Source organism: Nothobranchius furzeri, chromosome 9 (genome assembly GCF_043380555.1).
Source record: "Nothobranchius furzeri strain GRZ-AD chromosome 9, NfurGRZ-RIMD1, whole genome shotgun sequence".
In the NCBI taxonomy this organism is placed as follows: Eukaryota; Metazoa; Chordata; class Actinopteri; order Cyprinodontiformes; family Nothobranchiidae; genus Nothobranchius; species Nothobranchius furzeri.
The window spans coordinates 42,766,331-42,790,283 of record NC_091749.1 but is presented as its reverse complement, the minus strand read 5'-3'; the positions used below and the strand labels follow the sequence as shown (position 1 = coordinate 42,790,283).

Here is a 23,953-nt window from a genome sequence, read left to right as displayed (position 1 = left end):
TCTCTCTATCTGTGTGTGTGTGTGCATGTGTGTGTATTTACATACACACACAGGGGCAGCAGTAGCTCAGGTGGTAGAGCGGGTTGCCTCATTATCGGAGGGTCATGGGTTCGATTCCAGCTCCCGCCAGGGGTATCCTGCTGTTGTGTCCTTGGGCAAGACACTTCACCCAACTTGCTTGTGTTAGTGGTGGTCAGATGGGCCGACGGCGCCAAATGGCAGCCTCGCCTCTGTCAGACCTCCTCAGGGCGGCTGTGGCTACGAGTAGCTTACCATCACTAGCAGTGTGTGAATGTGAGAGTGTGTGAAAGCGTCTTTGGGTGTCTAGAAAAGTGCTATATAAGTTCAATGCATTATTATTATTATTATTACATGAGTTTCTGTGGTTAAAATTACCATGCAATGTGAAGTCAATGGTGGTATGAAAATGTCTTCATGAACTGCTGGGACATTTAGTGATCTGCAGGTATATTCAACTGCCAGTTCTTTACTTTGGATTTGGTTCCACACTGAAATAAACAGTCTGTTGGATTTACATAATTGAATCGTGTACATCGGTTGCATGTAATTAGTTCATGTTTTTGTTTTAAAACTTCATTGTAGAAGGCCAACATGATAAAGATGTTATTAAAACATGACTGTTCCATGTTATTATAACATGTTAAATACATGTTATTAATCAATTTCCCTCTGAGATTAGTAAAGTATTTTTGAATTGAATTGGATTGAATGAAATGATCATGTTCTAATAACATGTATTGAACACAGAACCAAAACTATACATAGCTTCATGCAACTGATGTACATGATTTAATTATGAAAATCCAGCAGATTTTTTCTTTAAATGCATTTAGACCAGACATTTTAGCTCAATGTTTTGGTCCACTGGGACTGGATATGAGGTAGGATGTAACAAAGTACAAATACTTACTTACTGTACTTAAGTAGCATTTTCTTTTTCTGATGACTTTTTACTTTTATTTTCTACATATGGACACAAATATCTGTACTTTCTACTCCTTACATTTTCAAAATGGTCTCATTACTGCCCACACTACACATTACCACATACTACACAACAACATAAACGTAGGAATAAAGCAGAGGGAAAATCATCAGAGAGACGGCATCTGTTGGGAGTGCGGTTGTGACAAACGGAACGACATAGATGAAGGTCGTGGGCTGAGAATCTTTGCAAACAATGATGGAACTGATTCACACGTGGCTGAATGTGCTGTGCTTTGTGCCAGTCTATAAACTACCAGCTTCTGGCGTTCAGGAATTCACCCATCAAACCTAAAAATACTCCTACAGGTAAGCGTAATATTTTTTAGGTGCTACTGAGCTAATTTAGCCTGATTTAAGTCAGTTCATAACAATGCTAATGCTACAGGAGCACCATGTTTTGACATTAGCCTTTGTGACCAAATGGGACCCATTTAGGAAGCTATCTACAGCAGGGAGCGTGTACTTGGCATACGTGTTGCTGCAAGCGCTGCTTTGTTTTCAAGTCATGTTTAAGTTATGATTAAAAAGTGCCATTTGGTCTTTTTTTTTCCTTGGTCCTGCAGAAAGGTTGAGTGGAATCATTCCTGGAATCTGCTTGTAGCTTTAGATTAAGAATTGGAATTATTTAAAATTTAACCTGGAATATGTTATTTAGCCCCTTTCAGTTTTGTTATTATTTACAGGTGCTGGCCAGTAAATTAGAATATCATCAAAAGGTTGAAAATATTTCAGTAATTCCATTCAAAACGTGAAACTTGTACATTATATTCATGCAATGCACACAGACCAATGTATTTCCAATGTTCATTACATTTAAATTTGATATTCATAAGTGACAACTAATGAAAACTCCAAATTTGGTATCTCAAAAAATTAGAATATTCTGAAAAGGCTGAATATAGAAGACACCTGCTGCCACTCTAATCAGCTGATTTACTCAAAACACCTGCAAAGGCCTTTAAAAGGTCCCTCAGTCTTGTTTTGAAGGCACCACAATCATGGGGAAGACTTCTGACTTAACAGCTGTCCAAAAGACAATCATTGACACCTTGCACAAGGAGGGCAAGACACAAAAGGTGATTGCTAAAGAAGCTGGCTGTTCGCAGAGCTCTGTGTCCAAGCACATTAACAGACAGGCGAAGGGACGGAAAAAATGTGGTAGAAAAAAGTGTACAAGCTCTAGGGATAACCGCACCCTGCAGAGAATTGTGACGACAAACCCATTCAAAAATGTGGGGGAGATCCACAAAGAGTGGACTGCAGCTGGAGTCAGCGCTTCAAGAACCACCACGAGGAGACTCATGAAAGACATGGGATTCAGGTGTCGCATTCCGTGTGTCAAGCCACTCTTGAACATGAAACAGCGCAAGAAGCGTCTCGCCTGGGCCAAGGACAAAAAGGACTGGACTGATGCTGAGTGGTCCAAAGTTATGTTTTCTGATGAAAGCAAGTTCTGCATTTCCTTTGGAAATCAAGGACCCAGAGTCTGGAGGAAGAGCGGAGAAGCACAGAATCCACGTTGCATGAGGTCCAGTGTAAAGTTTCCACCGTCAGTGATGGTGTGGGGTGCCATGTCATCTGCCGGTGTTGGCCCACTCTGTTTCCTGAGGTCCAGGGTCAATGCAGCCGTCTACCAGGAAGTTTTAGAGCACTTCATGCTTCCTGCTGCTGACCAACTTTATGGGGATGCAGACTTCACCTTTCAACAGGACTTGGCACCTGCACACAGTGCCAAAACCACCAGCACCTGGTTCAAGGACCATGGTATCCCTGTCCTTGATTGGCCAGCAAACTCGCCTGACCTTAACCCCATAGAAAATCTATGGGGTATTGTGAAGCGGAGGATGCAATACGCTAGACCCAACAATGCAGAGGAGCTGAAGACGACTATCAGAGCAACCTGGGCTCTCATAACACCTGAGCAGTGCCACAGACTGATCGAGTCCATGCCACGCCGCATTACTGCAGTTATTGAGGCAAAAGGAGCCCCGACTAAGTATTGAGTGCTATACATGCACATTCTTTTCATGTTCATTCTTTTCAGTTGGCCAACATTAGAGAAACAAACATTTTTTCATTGGCCTTTAGAATATTCTAATTTTCTGAGATACCAGATTTGATGTTTTCATTGGTTGTCACCTATAAATATCAAAATTAAACGTAATAAACATCGGAAATACATTGGTCTGTGTGCATTGCATGAATATAATGTACAAGTTTCACGTTTTGAATGGAATTACTGAAATATTTTCAACCTTTTGATGATATTCTAATTTACTGGCCAGCACCTGTATGTGACTTTCTTGTTTGCTTCAATATATTCATGCCCAACTTTTAAATACTGTTTGTTTCACTTTTAAATTCCGAGTGTCAGTAAGCATCTGTCAGCCTTCTACTTTTGCTTGAAATGTTTAAGTAATTCACAGATGCAATCTCAGTGACTGACATGTCACCATTGGCTCTGCAATTTACTTTGACACATCCGAAATGTTCTGTTTTAAACCAAAAGTAGCGGCGCCCACCTGTTTAAACTGTGTCACAGACTCATGGTTAAACATAAATACTTCCTGGAACAGAACATCTTGTGTATTCCTGCCTCAGAAAGAACAAGCATGCTGTAAAACAGTAATGAGGAAAAGACTTTTCCTGCTACAACAACATACAAATGACTGGAAGCCTCTTTTAGATTATGTGTGGGTATGTGCTATTATAAGGAAGGGGGTGGTGTTAAGCTCTATCCTGTGCACCCAGGGTTTTGGATCTGCGTTGATGTGTTTTTGCCCTGAATGATAATTCTGCCTGTTGGAAAGACTAGGGGTTGTTGTGCAACAACTTGGCGCTCAGCTCTTCCCTCTTTTCTGTGCCATCCTCTCCCCTCCTTCACTCTTCGTCCTAACTTCTCTTTCTCCTACCCTACTTCAGACATTTGGGCTGTCTGTCGGTGGATGTACTTTGATGGTACAAAGAGACAGTGTTCTGTAAGGCTGGGAAGAGAGAGGGAACGAGCTCATCTGCTCAGCATGATGCCCATTACGCATTGATCTGGACGTTGTGTAGGGCAGCGAGGGCGAGTTTATATTTGCACCTAAACGAATGAAAGGAAACCACGAAGGAAAGCTGTGCACTGACACCAGTGCATTGAGTTGACGTCATCTCAACGATGAGCACGTTTAGTTGGCAGCTGGCTCAGGAGAGAGCAGAATTTTGACAGCAGCTTCAGGAGCTTGTGTGCAAAGTCTCTCAGCGCTGGTGTGTATAGATTATAGGCCAGTTGATCTGAAGGGAGAATTAATTTGCTCTGACACTAATGCAGGAGGGTGCTAATGTCATGTTATTAGCTAGCATCAGACCGTGGCTATGTTCAACTAGAAAAATTGCATTTATTGCACAAATGCTGTTTGAATGCTGGATAGCTGAAACTGTAAGCTGAAGCTGCTGAACAGCTGAACTGAAGCTGAAATTAAGCAAAACTGTCAAAATGAGCTGAATGTCTTGTAAGATGTAGAAGCAAAAAGCACCAACAAGCAAATAAAGCACAAAAAGTAAGTGAAGAATAGAGAAAAATAATGTTAAATAGCAAAAAAAAAAAACTTAAATCTGTGAACATTGTATAAACATCTGGACAGCTTAAATGTCTAAACACCTGTTATTTCAGTTTGCCAAGTTTAACAGTTTAATCTTTACATTTAAAGGCACAGTCCGCAGGATGACGCCGTCAGGGTGAGGAGATTTTTAAATTCGAACGGCTGTTGCTCACTCCCCCGCCCTTCCTGAAAGAGACGAAAGCCACACCTCCCAATGTGCACGCGCAGGAAAAGCAGAGTCAACATCGGAGCATTGCTTCTTGTAATAGAGCTGAGCTAGTGTTAGCAATGGAGTTATCTGAGGTAAGAAAGTTGTATTTAACCAGCACATTAAACACTTACTGTTTACAAAAGGCATTTTATAAAGAATATCTATAAATATATTTATATTTTAAAATACCAGTAACAGTTGGCAATCTATATTGTAAATAAAATTAATCCTATCAAATTGTTAGCATTTTATTACAAGTAACTAGCTTATTTTTAATTGCTTTGGGATGAATATATCAAAGCATATAAATAATTTATGTGGAAATCATGAATAAACACTTCATTCTGTGTAGTCCTCCTATAATCATGGTTGTTTTCATAGGGTTTCTGTTTATTGTTGGTTTAGCCCAAATTTTGACTAGATGTAAATCTGATCTGTGTCAAAATTGATTAATATGCAAGAGTACTTTTTATATTAGTATAATTTTTTTATTCTAATACAATTTAGAGTTCAGTGATTGAGGAATCCTCTGAGGAAGAGTTTGAACCTCCTATTGCATCCTCAAGACGTGGTGCAAAAAGGAGATGCCCACCATCATCTCAAAGCCATGGTGCATCCAGGGGCCGTGGTGTGTCTAGAGGCCGAAGAAGTGTGAGACACTCAGCTGTGGACCTTGGAGATGATCTCTCTCAAGTTCGGAATCTTTGTTCCGAGCGAATAGACTTTGAACGTGTAAGCATAACTGTTGCTTTAGCATCTCTTTCCACTTTTGTAGCAACACATACAGAACCTGAACCCTCGGCAGGCTATTGACATCCTTACCATGGTGCTGGACAGACACTGGTGTTCTCTTTGATGTACTTGCCCTCTCTGGTCCACCTGCCACAACACTTCCAACACCCAATCAACCTTCATGGTGTGTATGCTCCCACTGCAGAGATATGCCAACTGATTTGGAAAAGAAATGCTGCCAACAGCCTCCCCAGACATGTATTTCAACTGTACCACACATGGAGGAGTTTATTCTGCAAAATTCCCTGACCCCAATGGTAACTACACTGGTTTTATTCCAAGACGATTGTAAATAAATGTATATATTTGATATTTTACATAAGTTTGTTTTTATATATTTTTGTTTGATGCTCTAATAAAGTGTTCTAAAGCATAACTCTGTGTTGCATTTGTAAAAATACCATAAATTTTAAAACTCCTGCACAACAACAAAAAATTATGTCTACCTCCAACATTTTTACATACATTTTTAAATTATTAGTCCTTATTTCCCCAAAATATATCTTTATTTAAAAAAAAAACACAGGAAACAAAAATAAAGAAGGTTTTGGGTTTTCTCTTGCCTCCCCCAACACCTATGTCTGTGGCAAAGTTTTACCTGTAAATAAAAAATGAACTCAATTAGCAATGGACTATTGTGTGGAAGATGTAAGGCACATAATGTTTTATTTTACCATCACCGCAAGTCCGTAGGTGTTGTAGAAGTTCCTCTGTTGATGGTGCAGGAACTCCGGACAGCAAACCATAACGCCTTGGATCCTCAGGCCTTAGCTTGTAGCGTCGAGGAAGACCTTTCTTGCTTGTCAAACGTCGGTCAGTTGCTTCTGGGATATTACAGTCATGAACTGTATCCTCTATGTTAATTTCTTGCAGAGTCTCAAGTTGTAATGTTTTTTGTAATGCTGCTCCAGTCCTGTGAACAAAAGCTTTTTATTAACTATGCGCTATTGCAGTTTTATAGAATGTTAAACGAAAGGAATTACCTTATGTGTATATAAGGTGTGTAGTCCTCATCACCGCTGTCATCAGTACCGCTGTCCATCTCGATGGTTTCGTCCTCCTCTGAAGACGAATCAACTTCTGTTTCTCTGTTTGGTGACCATGTGTCATCTGATGACTCTATCCTGAATATACACAATATAAAGTTTTTAGTATGGAAAATTAGACACATTTTATTAACATCTGAATACTTACACAGAGTTTTGAATATTGTTGAACTCTTCCTCGTCAATTTTTGCTTCAATTCCCACCCAAGATAACCTAAAAAAGTAATTATTGTTTACTTTTCCTGACAAATGTGACAGCCGTATACAGAAACAACCTTGTACTTACATTTGTGAAGATCCTTCTTTTTTAGTTTCACCTTGTTCCATCACCTCCTCCAAATTATCATCCCTATGAAAATAAAATACAAGCACAAGAATATGATTAGAATCAATACATATTTTGTCATTTTGAAGGTAATAGACCTCGTCTATTGGCCGTCATCATCACCCTCTCCTTATTTTTCTCACTCTACTTATTACGCATTTCTCTGTATCCACTGAATTCCTTCTTTACAAATAATTTCCTGTCTCTCTCTTTACATTTTAAAAACACAATTGTGTTATTTTTTTCTCATAAACTTTGAAATACAAATATAATTTTTAAAATATGTTTAATTTTGTTGTTGTGAAGTGTCTCAAGAGTTTTATCTTGAGAAGCGCTAAATAAAATGTAGTTTTACTATTTATTTCTATACATTTTTAATAGTCATTCATTATCCCATTTCTAGAATTTTTTCAAAATAATCCACCACTAACTTAAAACAAACAGAGGCAAAATTATAATATTCCTGGTAGAGGTTTATAGGCAGCTATTTACCTTTCAGATGATTCTCCATGAATGCTAGACAGAGCTGGCACTGGTGTTGGAGACATACACAGTTGGCGCTTCAATGGTGTGATGTTGATGCTTCATATTTGGACTGATGACTGTAAAAAACAAAGCCCAAAAATTAGTGATCACAAGCTAAACAAGTCTCCCCAGCCTTCACAGATTTTTGCACGAGCTGATTATCATTCCTTTTATTTTAATATGGAGTTTTCACGTAGGTAAGACCACAAACTCAGACAGTAATCTGTACACGTGGCCCACCCAGGTTAGCACAATATGTCTTTCAGTGCTAATGGAAACGTAAGGTTTTGGATACGTTCCTGATCAATCACACCTAATTCTAACTGCTGAATCATCTCCTCAGACTTCTACAAGTACTACATGAGCTGCTGATTACTCATTTTAATCAAACACGCAGCTCAGGCAAGTGTAAACACCTAATTCAGCTTTCAAGATGCTAACTGAACCCCGCTAACGGGGAAGTTATAAACAAGAGCTTAAAACAATATACTGATGTGGCCTATAGTTAAACGCCACACTAATCATTAGCTCCCATATAAACAAAAAACTAAAATCCCCTTTCGTTACTCAAACTTCTTCCAAATATAGCATAAATGGTTCGACTAGCATCGATTCATGTCGACTTAGCATTCAAGCTAATGCTACAATAGCCAATAGGACACCAAGCATACAAAGCTTGTTTGCTCTATTACTTCTTTCAGTGAAAGAAAGATTATAAGTAAATTTATCCGAAAAACAATAAATAACTTACCTGTCTAAAAGATACTTTGCCAACTCTTCATCCGTTTTCAGGCCGTGTAGATCACGAAAATCTCTCCATCGTGTGTAAAACAATCTCCAATGTAAATTCTACTCGACTGTCTCAAACGTCTTACAGCCACTTTTGAAGAAGGGCTTTTAAACTTTTTAAATGTTTTTTGAGATGTGGAAGGCAGTCGAGGAATCGGTAATTTGGGGTTTTGTTGTTGCTCCATGTTTCTGCAGTAAGCCGAGTGAGGCGCGTGACACTGTTGTGCACGCTGAGACCTGCTCGTGCTCGATGATCGACAGCTGCCCCCTGGTGGAAACGCAGCGCTATTGGTCAACGCGTTAGGCTTGCAGAAATATTGGCTGAGCTCTACAGGGCAGGGGAGGGACTTAGGAGAAAATTTAAATATTAAAGATTATTTACTTTTTTTAATAAAATTGGGTCAGATGGTCAAAATCAAACATTTTTAAAGTTATTCTACATTTAAATGTTGCAGACTGTGCCTTTACCTGAACAGTGAAATTAGCAGTTTATGCAAAATTTGGTAACTGATTGCTGAAGTTGTTGAATAGCTGAAGTAAGCTGAAACTAAGCTAAACTGTCAAATGAGCTGAATGTAGCGAAAGATGTGAAAGCAAAAAGCACCAAGAAGCAAAAAAAAAAAAAAAAAAAAAGCACAAAAAGTAAGTGAAGAATCAAGAAAACTAATCCTAAATAGCAGAAAACTCAAATCTGTGAACACCGTTTAATAAAATTGGACAGCTAAAATGTCTAAACACCTGTTATTTCAGTAGGACTAGTTTAACAGTTTAATTTTTACATTTAGCTGAACTGTGAAATTAGTATCATATGCTGGATTCAGAAACTAATTGCTGAAGCTGAAACTAAGCAAAACAGATAAAATGAGCTGTATGTTTTGAAAGATTTATAAGCAAAAAGCACCAAAATGTAAATAATGCACAAAAAGTGAAGAACGGAGAAAACAATCCTAAACAGCCGAAAACTGAAATCTGAACATTATTTAAAAATCTGGAAGCAAAAATGTCTAAACACTTGTTGTTTGAGTAGGACTAGTTTAACAGTTTACTTTTTATGTTTAGTTGAACTGTGAAATGAGTAGCATAAGCCGAATTCAGAAATGGATTGCTGAAGCTGCTGAATAGCTGAAGTGAAGCTAAAACTAAGCTAAACTGTCAAAATGAGCTGAATATATTTAAAGATTTAGAAGCAAAAATCACCAACAAGTGTAATAAAGCTCAGAATATAGGTGAAGCATGGATAAAAAATGCTAAACAGCAGAAAACTTTAATCTTTTGACATTTATTAAAAACTCGAAATTTGAAATGTTAAACAGCTGGCATTTGAATGAGAATAGTTTAACGGGTACATTTTTACAATTGGCTGAACTGTGAATTTAGAAATATTTGCTGATATCTGAAACTGATAGATTAACATGTGTTCAGACTTGATATGGGATGGATGAATGGTTGGATGAATGAAATAACGGATGGATTGTTGGAATGATGTTAGATGGTTTATTGGATGGATGGATGGATGGATAGAAGCATGTATGGATTTATATGTGGATGGATGGATTCCTTAGGCCAAGCCGATCGATTTGATGTCTCACATATGTGGGTGTGTAATTCCATTTAGCCAGAAAATGATTGACCTCTCTCAACCAATCAAGGAGCTGGGAGGGAGCGGGGCACTTTCCCACCTTCTGATGGTCAATCAAATTGAACTTATTTCTAGTTTTAAGTACAAACAGTTCAAAAAGATCAAAAACAGGAGTCTGTTAATGGCTCAATATTCAGCTTTTTATATTCATTCCTATGAGAGTTGGTTAAAGTGATTCGTAGTTCCTTGTGTTGCCATGGTAACAGATGATAATGATAATGACCTGCACTTGCATAGCGCCTCTCAGAGTAAGGACTCCAAAGCGCTTTACACTACAGTGTATCATTCATCCATTCACACACACATTCACACGGTGATGGTGATGAGCTACAATGTAGCCACAGCTGCCCTGGGGTGTACTGACAGATGACAGGAGTCTGCATTAACAAAACAATGTAAATGTCACATGCCTCTTTTAAACTTTGAATAACATTTCTGTATTAAAGTATGTTGATACAGTTGTGTCTAAAATGTTGTTAAAGTAAATGTTGCTAAGCACGTTGCCATGGCAACGCAGAACACAATATCAAGTTAAAACAAGAGTCCTGGAACCAAGCAGGTTGAATTGATGTACCATATGTGTGGGTGCACATTTCCTTTTAGGCAGAAGGCGATTGAAAACTCTCAGCCAATGAGAGAGCAGCGAAGGAGGAGGGGGTGGTTCCTGCCTTCTGACTAGTGTTAAAATGTCAGCTATGCTGCTAGTTTTAAGTGTATAGAGCTGGTTGGTTGGTTGGTTGGTTGGTTGGTTGGATGGATGGATGGATGGATGGATGGATGGTTGGTTGGATGGATAGATGGATGGATGGATGGTTGGATGGATTCCTTAGGCCTAGCCAATCGATTTGATGTATCACATGTGTGGGTGTGTAATTCCATTTAGCCAGAAGATGATTAAACTCTCTCAACCAATCAGGGGGCTGGGTGGGAGCGGGGCACTTTCCCACCTTCTGACGGTCAATCAAATTGAACTTATTTCTAGTTTTAAGTACAGATAGTTCAAAAAGATCAAAAACAGGCATCTGTTATTGGCTCAATATTCAGCTTTTTAATATTCATTTCTATGAGACTTGTGTTGGGGTTATTAGGAGCGAGTAATTAGTAATTAATTAATTACTTTTGGATTCTTCAATAAATTCTGTAAATATGGGAGTATTTACTGATTTATTAATTAATTAAGATATTCTTAGATATATGGGGCACCATTCCCCTTTAACCGGGGAAAAATTGAATCCAAAACTCTTATCAGTCTTTCTTGAAGTTCGTAGAATCCTTGGAGCAGAGACTTCTCTTCGACACAACAAAGCTACTGGAGACGAAAATCTGAATTTTATAACATTTAATTAACAATTTGTCAAATGAATAAACAGTGGCATAAATGAATAATAACCATGTGATATAATAAAAGGATGTATATTCAAAATAATGTTCAAGGTGTTTTGTGTGTATGTATGTGTGTGTGTGTTTCTAAAATGGAGTCTGTATGCAAGATGGCTGACCCCTTTGTCTGGCTAAAGTGTGGGTGGCAACTTGCACTTTAACTTCCAAGGCACTTAGAATCAGTAGTAACTTAACCTTAAATCACTCAAAACATTTCAAAGGATCATGAAACAACACAAAAGATTAATCACGAATAATATCTTTTAGTTTAACCACGTGGCCAAGCAGAAAACATTTAAAGATACCAAACAATGATCAATAAGCAGTTTATTCTTTCAAAATGACCCGACGGACGAGTTTGGGAACGAAAGAGGAAAACACGAAGCTACTTTTTAAGCAATAGCGCGGTTTTATTGCTTATTCTGGACTATAGAGGAAACGGGAGAAGAAAAGGAGAGAGAGAAATGAGTTTTCTGATCACCAGAACAGCAAGGCGTCCCCCGCTGTTTTGATTTGACGGTTCTCCGTGTTTCTCCGTTGTTTGGCGTCGTCCGTCGGTTTGATGCTTTCTCCGTTGTTTTGGCCCCACGAGTGTTTCTCCAACGGGCTGGACACAAAGAGAACGAAGTTTCTTTTGTGCTGAGTTTGACAACTTACAGCGTCTCTGAGAGCTGGATGGAGCTCCGCTCGTTCCCAGTCAGGTCCTGATGGAGTTGGAGTGTAGTTTCCAGCAGTTCCGTGGGCTCAACTTGGGCACTTAGAGCTTCCGCGTGCTCAAGGGAGTCGGAGCGTTCGACAAGCGTGTCCTTACCGCCAGGTATCCTGGGCAAAAGAACGAGGTTTCTTTGTCTCTGCTGAAGATTTATGGTCTTAGTTCGCGGGAAAAGCTCCACGGCCTCCCGCACATGCGCAGAACGTGTTTCTGGTATTAGGCGGTGACATCATCCCAATGCTTCCGTGTTTAAAGCATCATGGGAAATGAGGTTTCTTGGCGCTGATGTGATTATTTGCTTTTCAGAGTAATTTAAGCACAGTCATTTTGGAGAAAATCACTGCATAGTAATTTCCTCATGAGGTCAGACCCTCAACACTTGGTTAAAGTGATTTGTAGTTCCTTGTGTTGCCATGGTAACAGATAACACATTTAAAATTGAATACAAGATTCTTGAGACCAAACTGGTCGATTTGATGTGTCATATGTGTGGGTGCTGGATCCTGATTGGACAGAAAGTGGTTGAACACTCAACTAATCAGAGAGTAGCACTGTTTTCCCGCCTTTCCCCCTGGCTGTTGGAGGCCTGCAGCTGTACTCCTGTTACTGAGAGAAGCCTTTAAATCTGTCCTTCAGAAGTGAAATTGGACCTGTCAAACTTTTCATCACCATTCGAAAAGTACTGCACCAAATTGAAAAATTCAAAAAGCGTGAGCAGCAGAAGGCTTTGTTGGTCATCTGTGTCCATTTTTATGTGCCTACCATGAATTGTCTAGAAGCTATCATGAAAAACTTTTAGTTGTCTGAAGCGGATCAGAGGAGAAAATCTCTGTTCCTTTAACGTGGGTTTCAATGAGGGAAAATCTGGGTCTCTCCTCTTTCTGAGGCTTGTAGCGAAAGAACGGTAACACTTACAGATAAAATGAAGCCCATTCTGAAAAGCTGACAAAAATTCCAACTTTTTGAGTTATAATTTGTTTTGGTAGTCCAAACGGTCTGGGGGTAGTAAAGAGCTGTTCACAGAAGATGTGAAGTTCAAAAGTTAGAGTGCGGAACCTTCAGTTTAGAGTGGTGAGAGACATTTTTTTAAATTTGAATTTTCTCAAACAAATGAACCGTACGACCACAATGTTTGGAGTACAGTCATAGGCGCCATTTTAACCGGGGACGCCGGGGACATGTCCCCGGCAAAATTTGTGATTGGCAGCTGTGTCCCCCCCACTTTCAAAAACGCCTGCTGATGAGGATTTTTGTTTTACCAGCTCAGATCTTATACCGGGGTCGGCAACCTGTTCCCATCAAAGAGCCATTATTACCCATTTCCCACAGTAATTTTGGACGGAGTGGAGCAGGCAGGTCGCGCTAGAAAATTTAGTTTAAAAAGACGTCATAAATGTGTTCCCCCGTCATTTTTATTTATAAAATATGAAGTAAAAACTCACAATTTAATTTTCATTCATTTGTCATTAATATGTAGTCTACACCCGTGCGTTAAGTGGACCATCATCCAGTAAAAGCAAAGCTGCAGCCCACCTCTCCAAATGCGTAAAATGTCCATCAGCCGCTAGTTAGGCGCGCCGCGCGCACCATCAGCTAATCAGCCCAGACAAGAGCAGAGCAACTAGAGAAAGAATAGAGGATAATTCTGTCTGGATGTGGATGGAGATTACATTTTACAGCAGCCTGATCATCATTTAAATACGTAAACCATCACCTGGCTTCTAGTCCATGCTATCAGCATTATTTTAATTGGTGTGTGTGTGTGTGTGTGTGTGTGTGTGTGTGTGTGTGTGTGTGTGTGTGTGTGTGTGTGTGTGTGTGTGTTTTCCACTTCAAACACTGGTCTAACCAACCAGACCAGCATGTCCAGTAACATATTAATGTTACAATTAAACAGTTTCACTTCATGTAGGCTAGGAACATTTCACCTGCCGTGGCCCGACCGCTTCTGCTCCACATAAACTTTGTGCGTGATCAAATGTCTCTACCATAGACTGTACATATACTGGACAAACGGATTCCATTAGCTTCAATAACACGTTTGTTGTCTATAATGGGAGGTGGCCACCACCGCCATTTTGACCGTGTCACAGGTTCCGTCCAGCCCAGACAATTCCATAAAAGGGAAGAGAGGAGGCGCTGAGGGTGTGGCTGTAAGGCTGGGCTCGAGTGACGACACCCAGGCGAACTAGCTACGAGCTAACCTGAAGCTAACCCTGGCTAACCCAAAGCTAAAGCGGAGGTGGGAGCCAAGCTAACGGATGTAGCCACCTAGCTTCAACCCAACCGGAGCTAACTGGAACACCCATCGACCTGAACCTTACACGGAGTTTAGGTGGAGGTTTTCTGCGCCTGTTCGTGAGAAGTACCAGTATTAAAAAAGTTTTAAATCGGTAAGTTTATAATTTATTTCCGTAATGAAAACATTTTTGCTTTGAGCAAGTTTTCAGTAGTTTTTTTCGGCGCTATCACTCCTGAGTCCACCAGCCATTAAATGTATCATGAAGAAGAGAACATATATTTAAGTCGTATTTTGGGGGGACATTTTATTATCTTTCTTACAAAATCTGAGACCAAGCGTTTCACATTGCAACACAAGCACCGGTAACCATAACAGAATGAACAACAGCCAGCAGAGGAGAGGATGGCGGTGTTTCCACCCCTCCCGGCCGGCGAGGAGAGCTCATTCCTGGGCTGGAGCCGGCCCTCAGCACCCCGCCACAGGCTCTAACAGATGCTGGCGGTGTTTGAAACCCTCCCAGCGGGACAGGGGAACTCATTCTTGTGTGGGTCGGAGTCGGCCCGCAGCAGCGCGGTGTAGCCTACATATTTTGTTATATAAGTCGCTCTGGAGTATAAGTAGCAGGACCAGCCAGAATATGTAAAAAAGTGCGAGTTATAGTCCGGAAAATATGGCAGTTATTAGTATTCGAGCTAAATTAGCAGCCTAAATACATTTCATATATTTCCAAAATGTAATACTTGTTTGTATCTTGTACAGCCAACTAGTCTTTATTCTGGACTCAGTACAATTTACCAAAAGTAAAGAGACATTCTACAGATGAAGTAAGCACAAGATAACTTACTGGAAGACACGGAATTATCATGAGAACCAGAACAAGAGAGCCTGATAACAGTCATGTGAAAATAACAGTTAAAAAGTATGTATGTATAATAGAAATAAAAATATATTAGAATTAGTGTAACTCACTGTGATCCAAACAATAAATCAGCCATAGCTGATTAGTAAATATGACATGAGGTCTTGGAGTTTTTAATTTTCATTTTTTTCTTAGATCTGTTAAAAGGTCACCATGGCAGCCTGTGTGTCTCCAACATCAGCTACACAAAGCAGCAAGTGTAAATTCCACATACCTGTCTCACCACTTCATGTATGGTTTTGTACTTTAAACAATTATGACAAACCTGTTATTTTTTCTCCATAGCCATTTGGATCATTGGAGACAGCTGAGTGAGGCGTGGTGCCCAGAGAGCTGCAGAGACAACCTTGGCCTCCCTGACGTCTGTGTCTCCTGGTTCGGTTGGGGCGGACCATCGACATACATACATACATGTGCCGACACTTTGTGCCCTGTTTTATAAAATGTAGTGTTAAAAATAAATGTTTTTGCTCAATTACTGGAATTTCTTTGGTTAAGACAAAAGTGAGGAATAATCATTTACAAGTTATTTGTACAACAGGCCCATTTTAAATCCCAACAGTTTCTTAGCAGACAATAGAAATTTGTTCTTTACTAACTTTACTTGGTTTAAAAATCTTACTAAAATAGTGGCGTATTGCAAAACCCAATCATACTTATGTAAACATTAGCTTTGTAGATATTTTTTACAGATCTATATTTGTGTGCAACAAATCCAAACTTAAATAATTTGTCATTCTTTATTGAAAAACAACAAAATACAGTTATACAGAAGTGTGGGAAAATGATAATGTGAAAGTATTGCTATTTAAATGTAATCCTATTTATCTTTAAAAAGAAAAACTCTAAAAATGTCCTGTACAGCATCATGACAGAAGAATGGTGGTCTGTCTGTCAGAATGTGCTGAACAGATTTGCTCTTTGAGGAGGAGTGTCATGTTTGGAGGAAGGTACTTAACCCAAGACATGCAGAATACAACACTGACCAAAAACTGATGGAAAAAATGATTTCTTTATAAGGAGGAACTTAAGGTGCACAGATAAGTCTGTGGTTGGAACTGCAACAACAGCTCAGCGTCTGGAGGAGGGAGAACACAGGTGAGCTTAGGTTCTGGTTTCAAAATCCATTGTAGGCAGGCAGAGGTGTTCAGCAGACTTACTGTGGTGGGTGTATGTGTTGGCTGGAGGAGAGAGAGGTAGAGAGGAAGCGCAGGAGAGGGAGCAGAGGTGGAGAGAAGCGGGGCGTCCTGGTGGATGGGGCACTGGGTGAGATGAGAGGTGGGTTATGGAGGCTGGTGATAAGGTCCGTGTGTTGAATATCCAAATCCTGGAGTAGAGGTCAGTATCCAATTAGGTCGACAGGAATCCTGAAGAATGGTAAATCCAATATAAGAGCAAAAACACTACGAAATAACATTAATCCTAGGAACACTAGAGGTAACACGAGTGGCTGGTTACTACCAAAACTGAGGCAATCTTCTGGCGTCAACTTGTGTCCTCCATCCACCTTAAATAGGAAAGCACCCCGCTGATTGCTGATCAGGAACGGCTGGGGTGGAGTCACCAGAACCATGAAGAACGTGTCTCCAGAGACAACCCGGGTCCTGGTACCGATCAGGAAGCGGACCTTATCACCCAGAGCTGCCAGGTCATGCTCAAAGCCTTCATGTTCACGCTGCAGAGCCTGAACGCTGGCCAGGTCGTGGCCGTAGTTGTCTGTGTTCAGGGCCTGGTTCTTCTCCTCGATCCACTCTTTGGTCTCATCAGCATCTCTGAGAAGACATCAGAACTCCGTCTGAGTGTGGGTCCAAACTCTACTGACCCGTAAGCGGCGCATAAGTGTGCGGGGTACCTGTGGAAGCGCTGCACCTCATGGGCGCTGCCCAGCATGTTGCTCCGGTCTTCAGCCAGCTGTTGCAGCGAGCGCCAGCAGTTGTTCAGCTCCTGGAGAGAAACCAAACCCAGTGAGATGAAGGTGGACGCCAGCGGGCTGGACGCCGGACAAGGAAACCTGGAGACGGATCGCTCAGACAGGAAGGGAAGAGCTTCCTCTTACCTTGATGGAATTAAAGTTAGCCGTCGTCTGAACGCCCAACCGTACGGTCTGAGGTCAAAGGTCACAGGAAACACACACCAGTCAGCAGTCATACAGATGCATAAAGATAACTGTAGCCATGGCAACCAGCTGACATGTCCCCACTTTCACCAGCACCTGGTGCCTGCCGGGTCACCTGAATTCCTGTGTGATGTCAGCACGGTCGGCCGTGACTGCGGCCATCAGAGGTGACCTCTGATCAGCTGAATGAACTCACCTTCTAGGGTGACGCCGTCTTACCCCGGGTTTCCATGGGAGCCGTCAGCAGCACGTTACTGCAGCAGCACGTCTTGCTCGTGTAAGCTGCTGCTTGGCCCTTCCCACGAGACGCGAAGCAGCAGGGGAGCAGCTGTCACCGACCGAGCACGAAGTCACTCGAGTGACTTCATCAGTAAACACAACAACAAGCAGGAGAAAACTACAACATGGTTTGTGTTTTATGTTCTGTCCATTTTATAATCGCCAATACGGACCTGAAAAACAAAGGAGACCGCTAGCTAGGTGATAACTTCTCACGGGGCCGCACAGTTAGTAACTGTTTTTAAAATTAAAGCAACCGGAAGGCAGTACGTTCTTTATTCTGAAAATCTCGGTAGCTTCTCTCAATTTCCGCGTCCGATTTCCTGTCTTTCCTTCCCCAAAAATGTCGAACTTGACCCGTTTCAGAGGCGTCGCGCGTAGAAAATAGAACCGGCGCGTAAAGGCCGCGACATGCTGCTCCTGAGACGCGGCCGACTCGCGCTGCTGACGGCTCCAGTGGAAAAGGTTCTGTTGACCACAGCGGTTCCTATCAGCAGCTATGACGTGCTGCTGCAGTAACGTGCTGCTGACGGCTCCTGTGGAAAGCTGGGGTTAGAGTCGGCTTCATCCTGTAAACAAACAAATGAGTGGTAACAAAAACACCACGTCTGGTTCTGGTGGAGGCGGAGGACAACACGCACCTTTCCAGGAGCAGAACCCAGATGTTCTTGTTGCTACAAACAGAGACGAGCAGAGTTAACAAACCAGGAAGTGAGAGGGACCAGCTGCTGCAGACAGGTGACGCTCACCTGAGCCTGAACCATAGGAGCCTCCTCAGCCATCAGACCTTCTGACTCCAGTTCAGATGCCACCTTGTTGATGTCCCTCAGGCGGGACTCGTTGGCCTTCAGGTCCTGCAGGACAAAAGCACAGCTGATTATCACCTGAGCTGATCTGACAGCTGCTGCTGGAAGACGGAGAGGAGGAAAAGTCCGACCTTCTGGAAGTCGTCAAACTTCTTCTGCAAGACCTCGACCTGCTCCAGGTCCGACCCGTCTCTCCATCCTCATTCAGCTAAAGACGCGAGTTCAAGTAAAACAACCTAAAGTCACACAAACACAAAGCAGGTGTGGAGATGTTCGCTCTGAGCTGGAGGTCGTTCCTCGGCTGTGAAGGGCACACGAACCTTGTTGGTGCTGTTGAGCAGCGTGAGGATGTCGCCCTTCTTCATGGTGACCTCTCGAGGACTCTTCTCCTGGTAGTCGTACAGAGCCAGAACCAGCTCCTTCCCGGTCTCATCGTCAGTTGGAGCCACTTGTTGCTGTCGGGTTAACAGGTCTGGTGTTAGAACGTGGTGGATAAGAATGTTCTGACGGGCCGAGGGTTCTGAACCAGCGAAGTGACCTGGACCCAAACAAAGTGAGCCAGAACCTGCAGACACCTCAGAAACATGTCAGGACCAGACCTGCTCTACCTTCCTCCATTATGGTCTCTCCTTTCTGGGTGACAGCCTTGATGCGAGGTTCATGACCTGTGATCTCAGCCTGCAGAGCCTCGTGCTTCTTCAGCAGGTTCTGGACACCAATCAGGTCCTTCCCTGAGGACACATGTTAGAGTTCAGCATTATGCAGTAGACAGACCAGTTTAACCCAGGGGTTTCTTTCTTCTACAATCTGCTCTTTAACTGTATTATTTCCTGCTATTTCAGCTGTTAAATTTATTTTTTCTCTAAGTGTTTTTCTCCCCAGAAGAAGCTACAATGATGTTCTGCTGAGCTGTGGTGGCCTCATGGAGGGGGCCATCATCTAGCACACTGCTGCTAACCACTTAATCATTCTCCCTCTCCTGATAATAACATTTTACTTTCTTTGATGTTGGATGTACTACTGCTAGTTTACCCGTTTAATTATAGATTCACTAGGATAAATACAATAAAATTTATCTTTCGCCAAATAGAATATTTACTAAGAAATCACAATGTAACGTGTGTGTGTGTGTGTGTGTGTGTGTGTGTGTGTGTGTGTGTGTGTGTGTGTGTAAAAGCCATGTGTAGTGTTTATTTATAAAGCATATGTTGTTGGATTTTATCCAGAATCGAGACTTTGAAAATATATTGTTTAATTACAGTTTGATTTATTTGACATCTGTATAATGTTTATTATTTTGTTTTTTCCCCCTAAATGCCTAACGTTTGAGTTTAACATGAATATCAGTCATTCATCCCAATACATGAAGTTACACATTTTAAATTTTAATAGGGGAAGACTGCAGGAGGGAGCGGTAAAATCATAGACTGTACATACTTGCTACCCGCCGGCTGTGATCACAAGCGACAACATATTAGTTCCCGCTGCTTCTTCGGTAAACAGCGCCAACAAAAACAAAGAAACTTGGGATCTTGTCGGCGTGGCGGTGGGATTTAAGGGAAACGCTGTATGCCCTATAGACTTCTCACCGAGCTGCAGTATTTCTCCGGTCAGATCTGTCTCTGAGAGCTCCACGAGCGGTCAGCCCGCGCAGAAACTAGCCGCCGCACCGGTCAGGCTGCCTGGCCTGACCGCTGGGGATTACCGGATGGAAGAATGGACACAGGTGTCACTCCAAGCCTGCTGGAGATTTTAAGGGTTCAGATGAAAACACCCTACCACTCAGGCTGCTTACACATCGATATTAAGTTGTCGCTGTTGCGCTCACGCCATAATACAGTATTAGATGCGGTTAAAGTCAGACATGAAAAACTCCACGAGCGGTCAGACCACGCAGCAGCTAGGCGCAGCAAGTAGGCGCCGGATCGGTCAGGCTGCCCGGCCTGACCGCTGGGGATTACCGGGTGGAAGAATGGACACAGAAGTCTCCCTCTTAGCGCTCCGTCATATTTCAACCCATTTTGATCTTTTACCATATTACCCATCTAAATATGCCCTATTAATTATTTTACCGTATTTTACATTTAAATTTCGTGGTTAAACAGTAAATGCTACATGTTAAACTGATGGTTAGCTAGCTACTTCGGTAAACTCAGCTAGTTTAAAGGCAGCAGTGACATAAAATACGAATATAGATTTTAACTTACCGAAAAAAATGAAGTGGAGACTCCTTGGACGCTCTATTAGTGCAATTAATACCACTGCAAGTCATTTTGTCCAACAATTGCACCAATAATATCCAAAACAGAATTCACAAGCACAGAGACTCAAAATCCCGAAACAGCTTCCAGGAGGGGCCGAGGCTGTACTGAGGCCTTTCCACGGAGCTAGCTCTGTGGTCACGTGGGTCTGAGGCGGCGGTCACGTGTGTCGGATGCTCATTAATTATACAGAATTTTAGGCTTTCAATACACTTAAACAGAAGAGTGAGAAAAAAATTCACCCCCCTCAGAGTTGTCATGAGTATAAACTAGATAATTTAGACAAAAAACATGTTTTGGCACCAGGCTGTAAACATGTTTATTTCTGCTGTGAAATCGGCATTTTCAACATGGGAGTCAATGAGGATTTGCTCGCTTCTGGCACCAGCCCCCAGCGGATGAGGGTGGAACTGCAATTTTTCTTACTTCCGGGTTGGGACCATTTTCTGAGCGGCATTGTGGGGGCTTGGTCTCTACGCGTCATGCGTCTCCATATTAGAGACGGGAACAAGCGCTGTTCAGCCAAAGTTTCATAATTTCATAAAAAGAACATTTTTCCAAGTGACATCCCTCAGAGAGACCGGGTTTCCAGACTGTTTCAGTGGGAGGAAATCTTATCGCATGCGCCGTGGTTCTGCACTGCGCTGCGAACCCCAGATCTTCAGCTCACTGTCCACCGTGGGCGCTCCGAGCCACGCTGAACACAGTGTCCAGTATAAAGCTCTGATGTTCTGATGGGAATATTTTACCTCCGCAATGTGCGTTAACGATTAAAATGTCAGCTCATCCATGCGCATCAGTGTGCGTCGGGGTAATTCTTTCAAACCAAGCAACATCCTTGAGTTCATCTGTCAAAATAAACAGTCAAATGGAAATATATGTAACCTGCCGTTTAACTGTTTTGCCTTTCTGTGAAGATTGTTGCAAAGAGAAACAATTAAACTTGATTAACCCCAGAGCCACCCAGAGAACCAGAGCGCATGCGGGAAGGTTCCTCCCACTGAAGCGAGTTTTTTCTAAACCCTGTCTCTCAGAGAGACTTGTCACTTAGAAAATGTTCCCTGATTATGAAACTTTGGCTGAATAGTGCTTGTTCCTGTCTCCAATGTGGCGACACATCCAGGAGCCGTCTGAGGAGAATACCAGAATCTCACATTGTCTTCAGCTCATAAAGTGCCTATATGATTACGCACAAGCGTGACCCGTCAACCCGGTCTCACAGTAAGACCGGGTTGGACCTGTTCAGGTTTACGCAGACCATCTTTACATTTAGAATTGGCATTCAGGTGTAAAATTAATGCTGTTGTAACCCAGGTTATCTTCCAGGGTTATTGAGCCTAAATTCCTTTTAAAAAATTCTCCATTGTTAGGAACCGTTTTTCGGTAGTATAAAAAATTACGAGGGTTACTTGAACGCAGCATGGAGCCGAGCTGCGCAGCCCTCCCCACACCGGAGAAAAAAAAACGTTTTGGTCCGTTAGGCTGAACAGGTGAGCAGAAGTTGAGAAGTTCAGCTAACTGCCGTCAGCGAAGTAATAGGTGACTGGAAGCTTCTAGAAATAGTGTGTTCGCTACTGAAGGAGGAGCCGTTAGAAGTAGACCTCGATTTGTTTTTTGAAGAAACCCTTTGGCTTGTTGATTGAGGTTTAAATCACCTTTTCCTGCCTGGAAAGCCAACACATTTAAAGACTCAGATGCACTGCTTTGGTCCACTGGGGAGGTATTAATACTCATGGGTGCCACATCATGGCAGGATGTCTTCATCATATCCTGTCTCATCAAAGATGTGGTAGGATCATTTAAGACCTCTACACTATTCAAAGGACTAAGGTTTTTTTTTTTGCCCTTCCTGAGTGAGGGTTTGGACACTTTTTTTGGCAACTTTCCAACATTTTAGTGGACTGAATTACCAATTTGCCCAAGAGCAAGAAGACTGTGTGACATAGTCCTGAACACTTTGTTAAAGGACAATTGGTTTTATTTATTTTTATTTATTTATTTATTTATTTATTTATTTATTTATTTATTTATTTATTTATTTATTTATTTATTTTCTATTTATTGATTTTTCAATTTTTATCATTCCTCTAAGAGCCCTCTAGGAGAGGGAATTTAGCATTTATTTCCTTTATGATGAATATTACAAACTGTTACATATTTCAATATATTTAATTTATTGAATTGATTGTTGTGTGTGTGGTTTGTGGGTTGGAGGTTTCAAACTTCAGGTAATGAGATACTACTGCTAAGAACCCAGAAATAGAGTTCAAAGGAACAAAAAGCAAGAAACCTTAGTAAATAAGACACATTTGATCCTGTAGCTCCCACAACACTTTAACCTTGAAGAAGTATTCCACGCTGATATATTTGAATACACATACTCAGTTTTTTCAGGGAGCCACAGGTTACACTGTAAAATATAAAGCTTTTTATTTAAATATCCATTCATTATTTTACAAGCACATAGAGCCGCATCAGATGGATGGAAGAGCCGCATGCGGCTCCAGAGCCACGGATTGCCGACCCCTGTGCTAGCCTACTTTATTGTCCCCAGCAATTTTTAAACCCCACTCAAGTGTATGGTTATTTTCCCCAGCAATTCTGAAAACAAACTGACGCCCTTGAGTACAGTCATGAATTATAGCTCAAAACGAAGGTATATTCGTTAGCTGTAAGCCAGCGTGTCTCATTTCAATTGGACCTACGGTTCTCTCGGGACAAAGCCAGAAATGGAGCAAGGGAGGGTCACTGCTCCTATCTTTCCCCATTATAACTTTTGTGAATTTTTCTGAAAATGTCAAGTTGTACCTCATCTTCTACCTGCGATTTTAGGAAAAAACGTAAAAAATATCAAAAAGCCCCTTTAATATGTTAAACAGGAAAGTCTTGTGAGTTTGTTAAACTTTGAATGAAGTCTCTGAGTTAAAAGGAACCCAATAGAGTTTTAGGTCAAAAAAGTGATTGGAATTTGCTGAAAATTGACCAATCCCATTCATTTTAATGGGAAAATTCTTGCAGAAAAAGCTTAATAACTCGAAAAATTTTAAAGATATCAATGCCAAAAGTAGTAGCTGGAAAGAGCTTATCGAGCTGAACGTTTTGATATAAAATTGTTGAAATAGCTCAAAATTTGAAGGAGAGGAAGAGGTTCAAATAGTGTACGGAAGAAGAAGAAGAAGAAGAAGAAGAAGAAGAAGAAGAAGAAGAAGAAGAAGAAGAAGAAGAAGAAGAAGAAGAAGAAGAAGAAGAAGAAGAAGAAGAAGAAGAAGAAGAAGAAGAAGAAAACAATTGATTGAATGCTTAACAGCATTCAAACAAT

The 23,953-nt window shown here is 41.4% G+C and overlaps 2 protein-coding genes across 8 annotated transcripts; both read right to left on the bottom strand.

Moving 5' to 3' along the window:
- Positions 1-3,441: 3,441 nt before the first annotated feature.
- Positions 3,442-8,883, bottom strand: LOC139071778 (uncharacterized). 6 transcript variants are annotated; one of them, XM_070554858.1, is made up of 7 exons: positions 8,243-8,883; positions 7,459-7,568; positions 6,928-6,990; positions 6,790-6,855; positions 6,579-6,719; positions 6,270-6,508; positions 3,442-6,193 (listed from the first exon to the last, which is right to left on the bottom strand). In XM_070554858.1, exons 2-7 carry the CDS (start codon positions 7,512-7,514, stop codon positions 6,171-6,173), a joined length of 588 nt encoding a protein of 195 aa, XP_070410959.1. In that variant the 5' UTR covers positions 7,515-7,568; positions 8,243-8,883; the 3' UTR covers positions 3,442-6,170. The 6 variants fall into 6 exon arrangements, with proteins under 6 accessions (XP_070410959.1, XP_070410960.1, XP_070410958.1 ...); XM_070554859.1 differs by having other exon boundaries at positions 6,276-6,508; XM_070554857.1 differs by lacking the exon at positions 3,442-6,193 and having other exon boundaries at positions 6,200-6,508.
- A 7,010-nt stretch (positions 8,884-15,893) lies between these two features.
- On the bottom strand, positions 15,894-18,609 carry LOC129153177 (spectrin alpha chain, non-erythrocytic 1-like). 2 transcript variants are annotated; one of them, XR_011521601.1, is made up of 8 exons: positions 18,505-18,609; positions 18,317-18,421; positions 18,209-18,241; positions 17,229-17,276; positions 17,025-17,116; positions 16,634-16,944; positions 16,333-16,539; positions 15,894-16,250 (listed from the first exon to the last, which is right to left on the bottom strand). XR_011521601.1 is itself a non-coding variant. In XM_070554863.1 (7 exons), the coding sequence occupies exons 2-7, from the start codon at positions 18,347-18,349 to the stop codon at positions 16,523-16,525; spliced, it is 534 nt and encodes a 177-aa protein (XP_070410964.1). In that variant the 5' UTR covers positions 18,350-18,421; positions 18,505-18,609; the 3' UTR covers positions 15,894-16,522. The 2 variants fall into 2 exon arrangements, 1 of the variants encoding a protein (XP_070410964.1); XM_070554863.1 differs by having other exon boundaries at positions 15,894-16,539.
- Between the last annotated feature and the right edge of the window lie 5,344 nt (positions 18,610-23,953).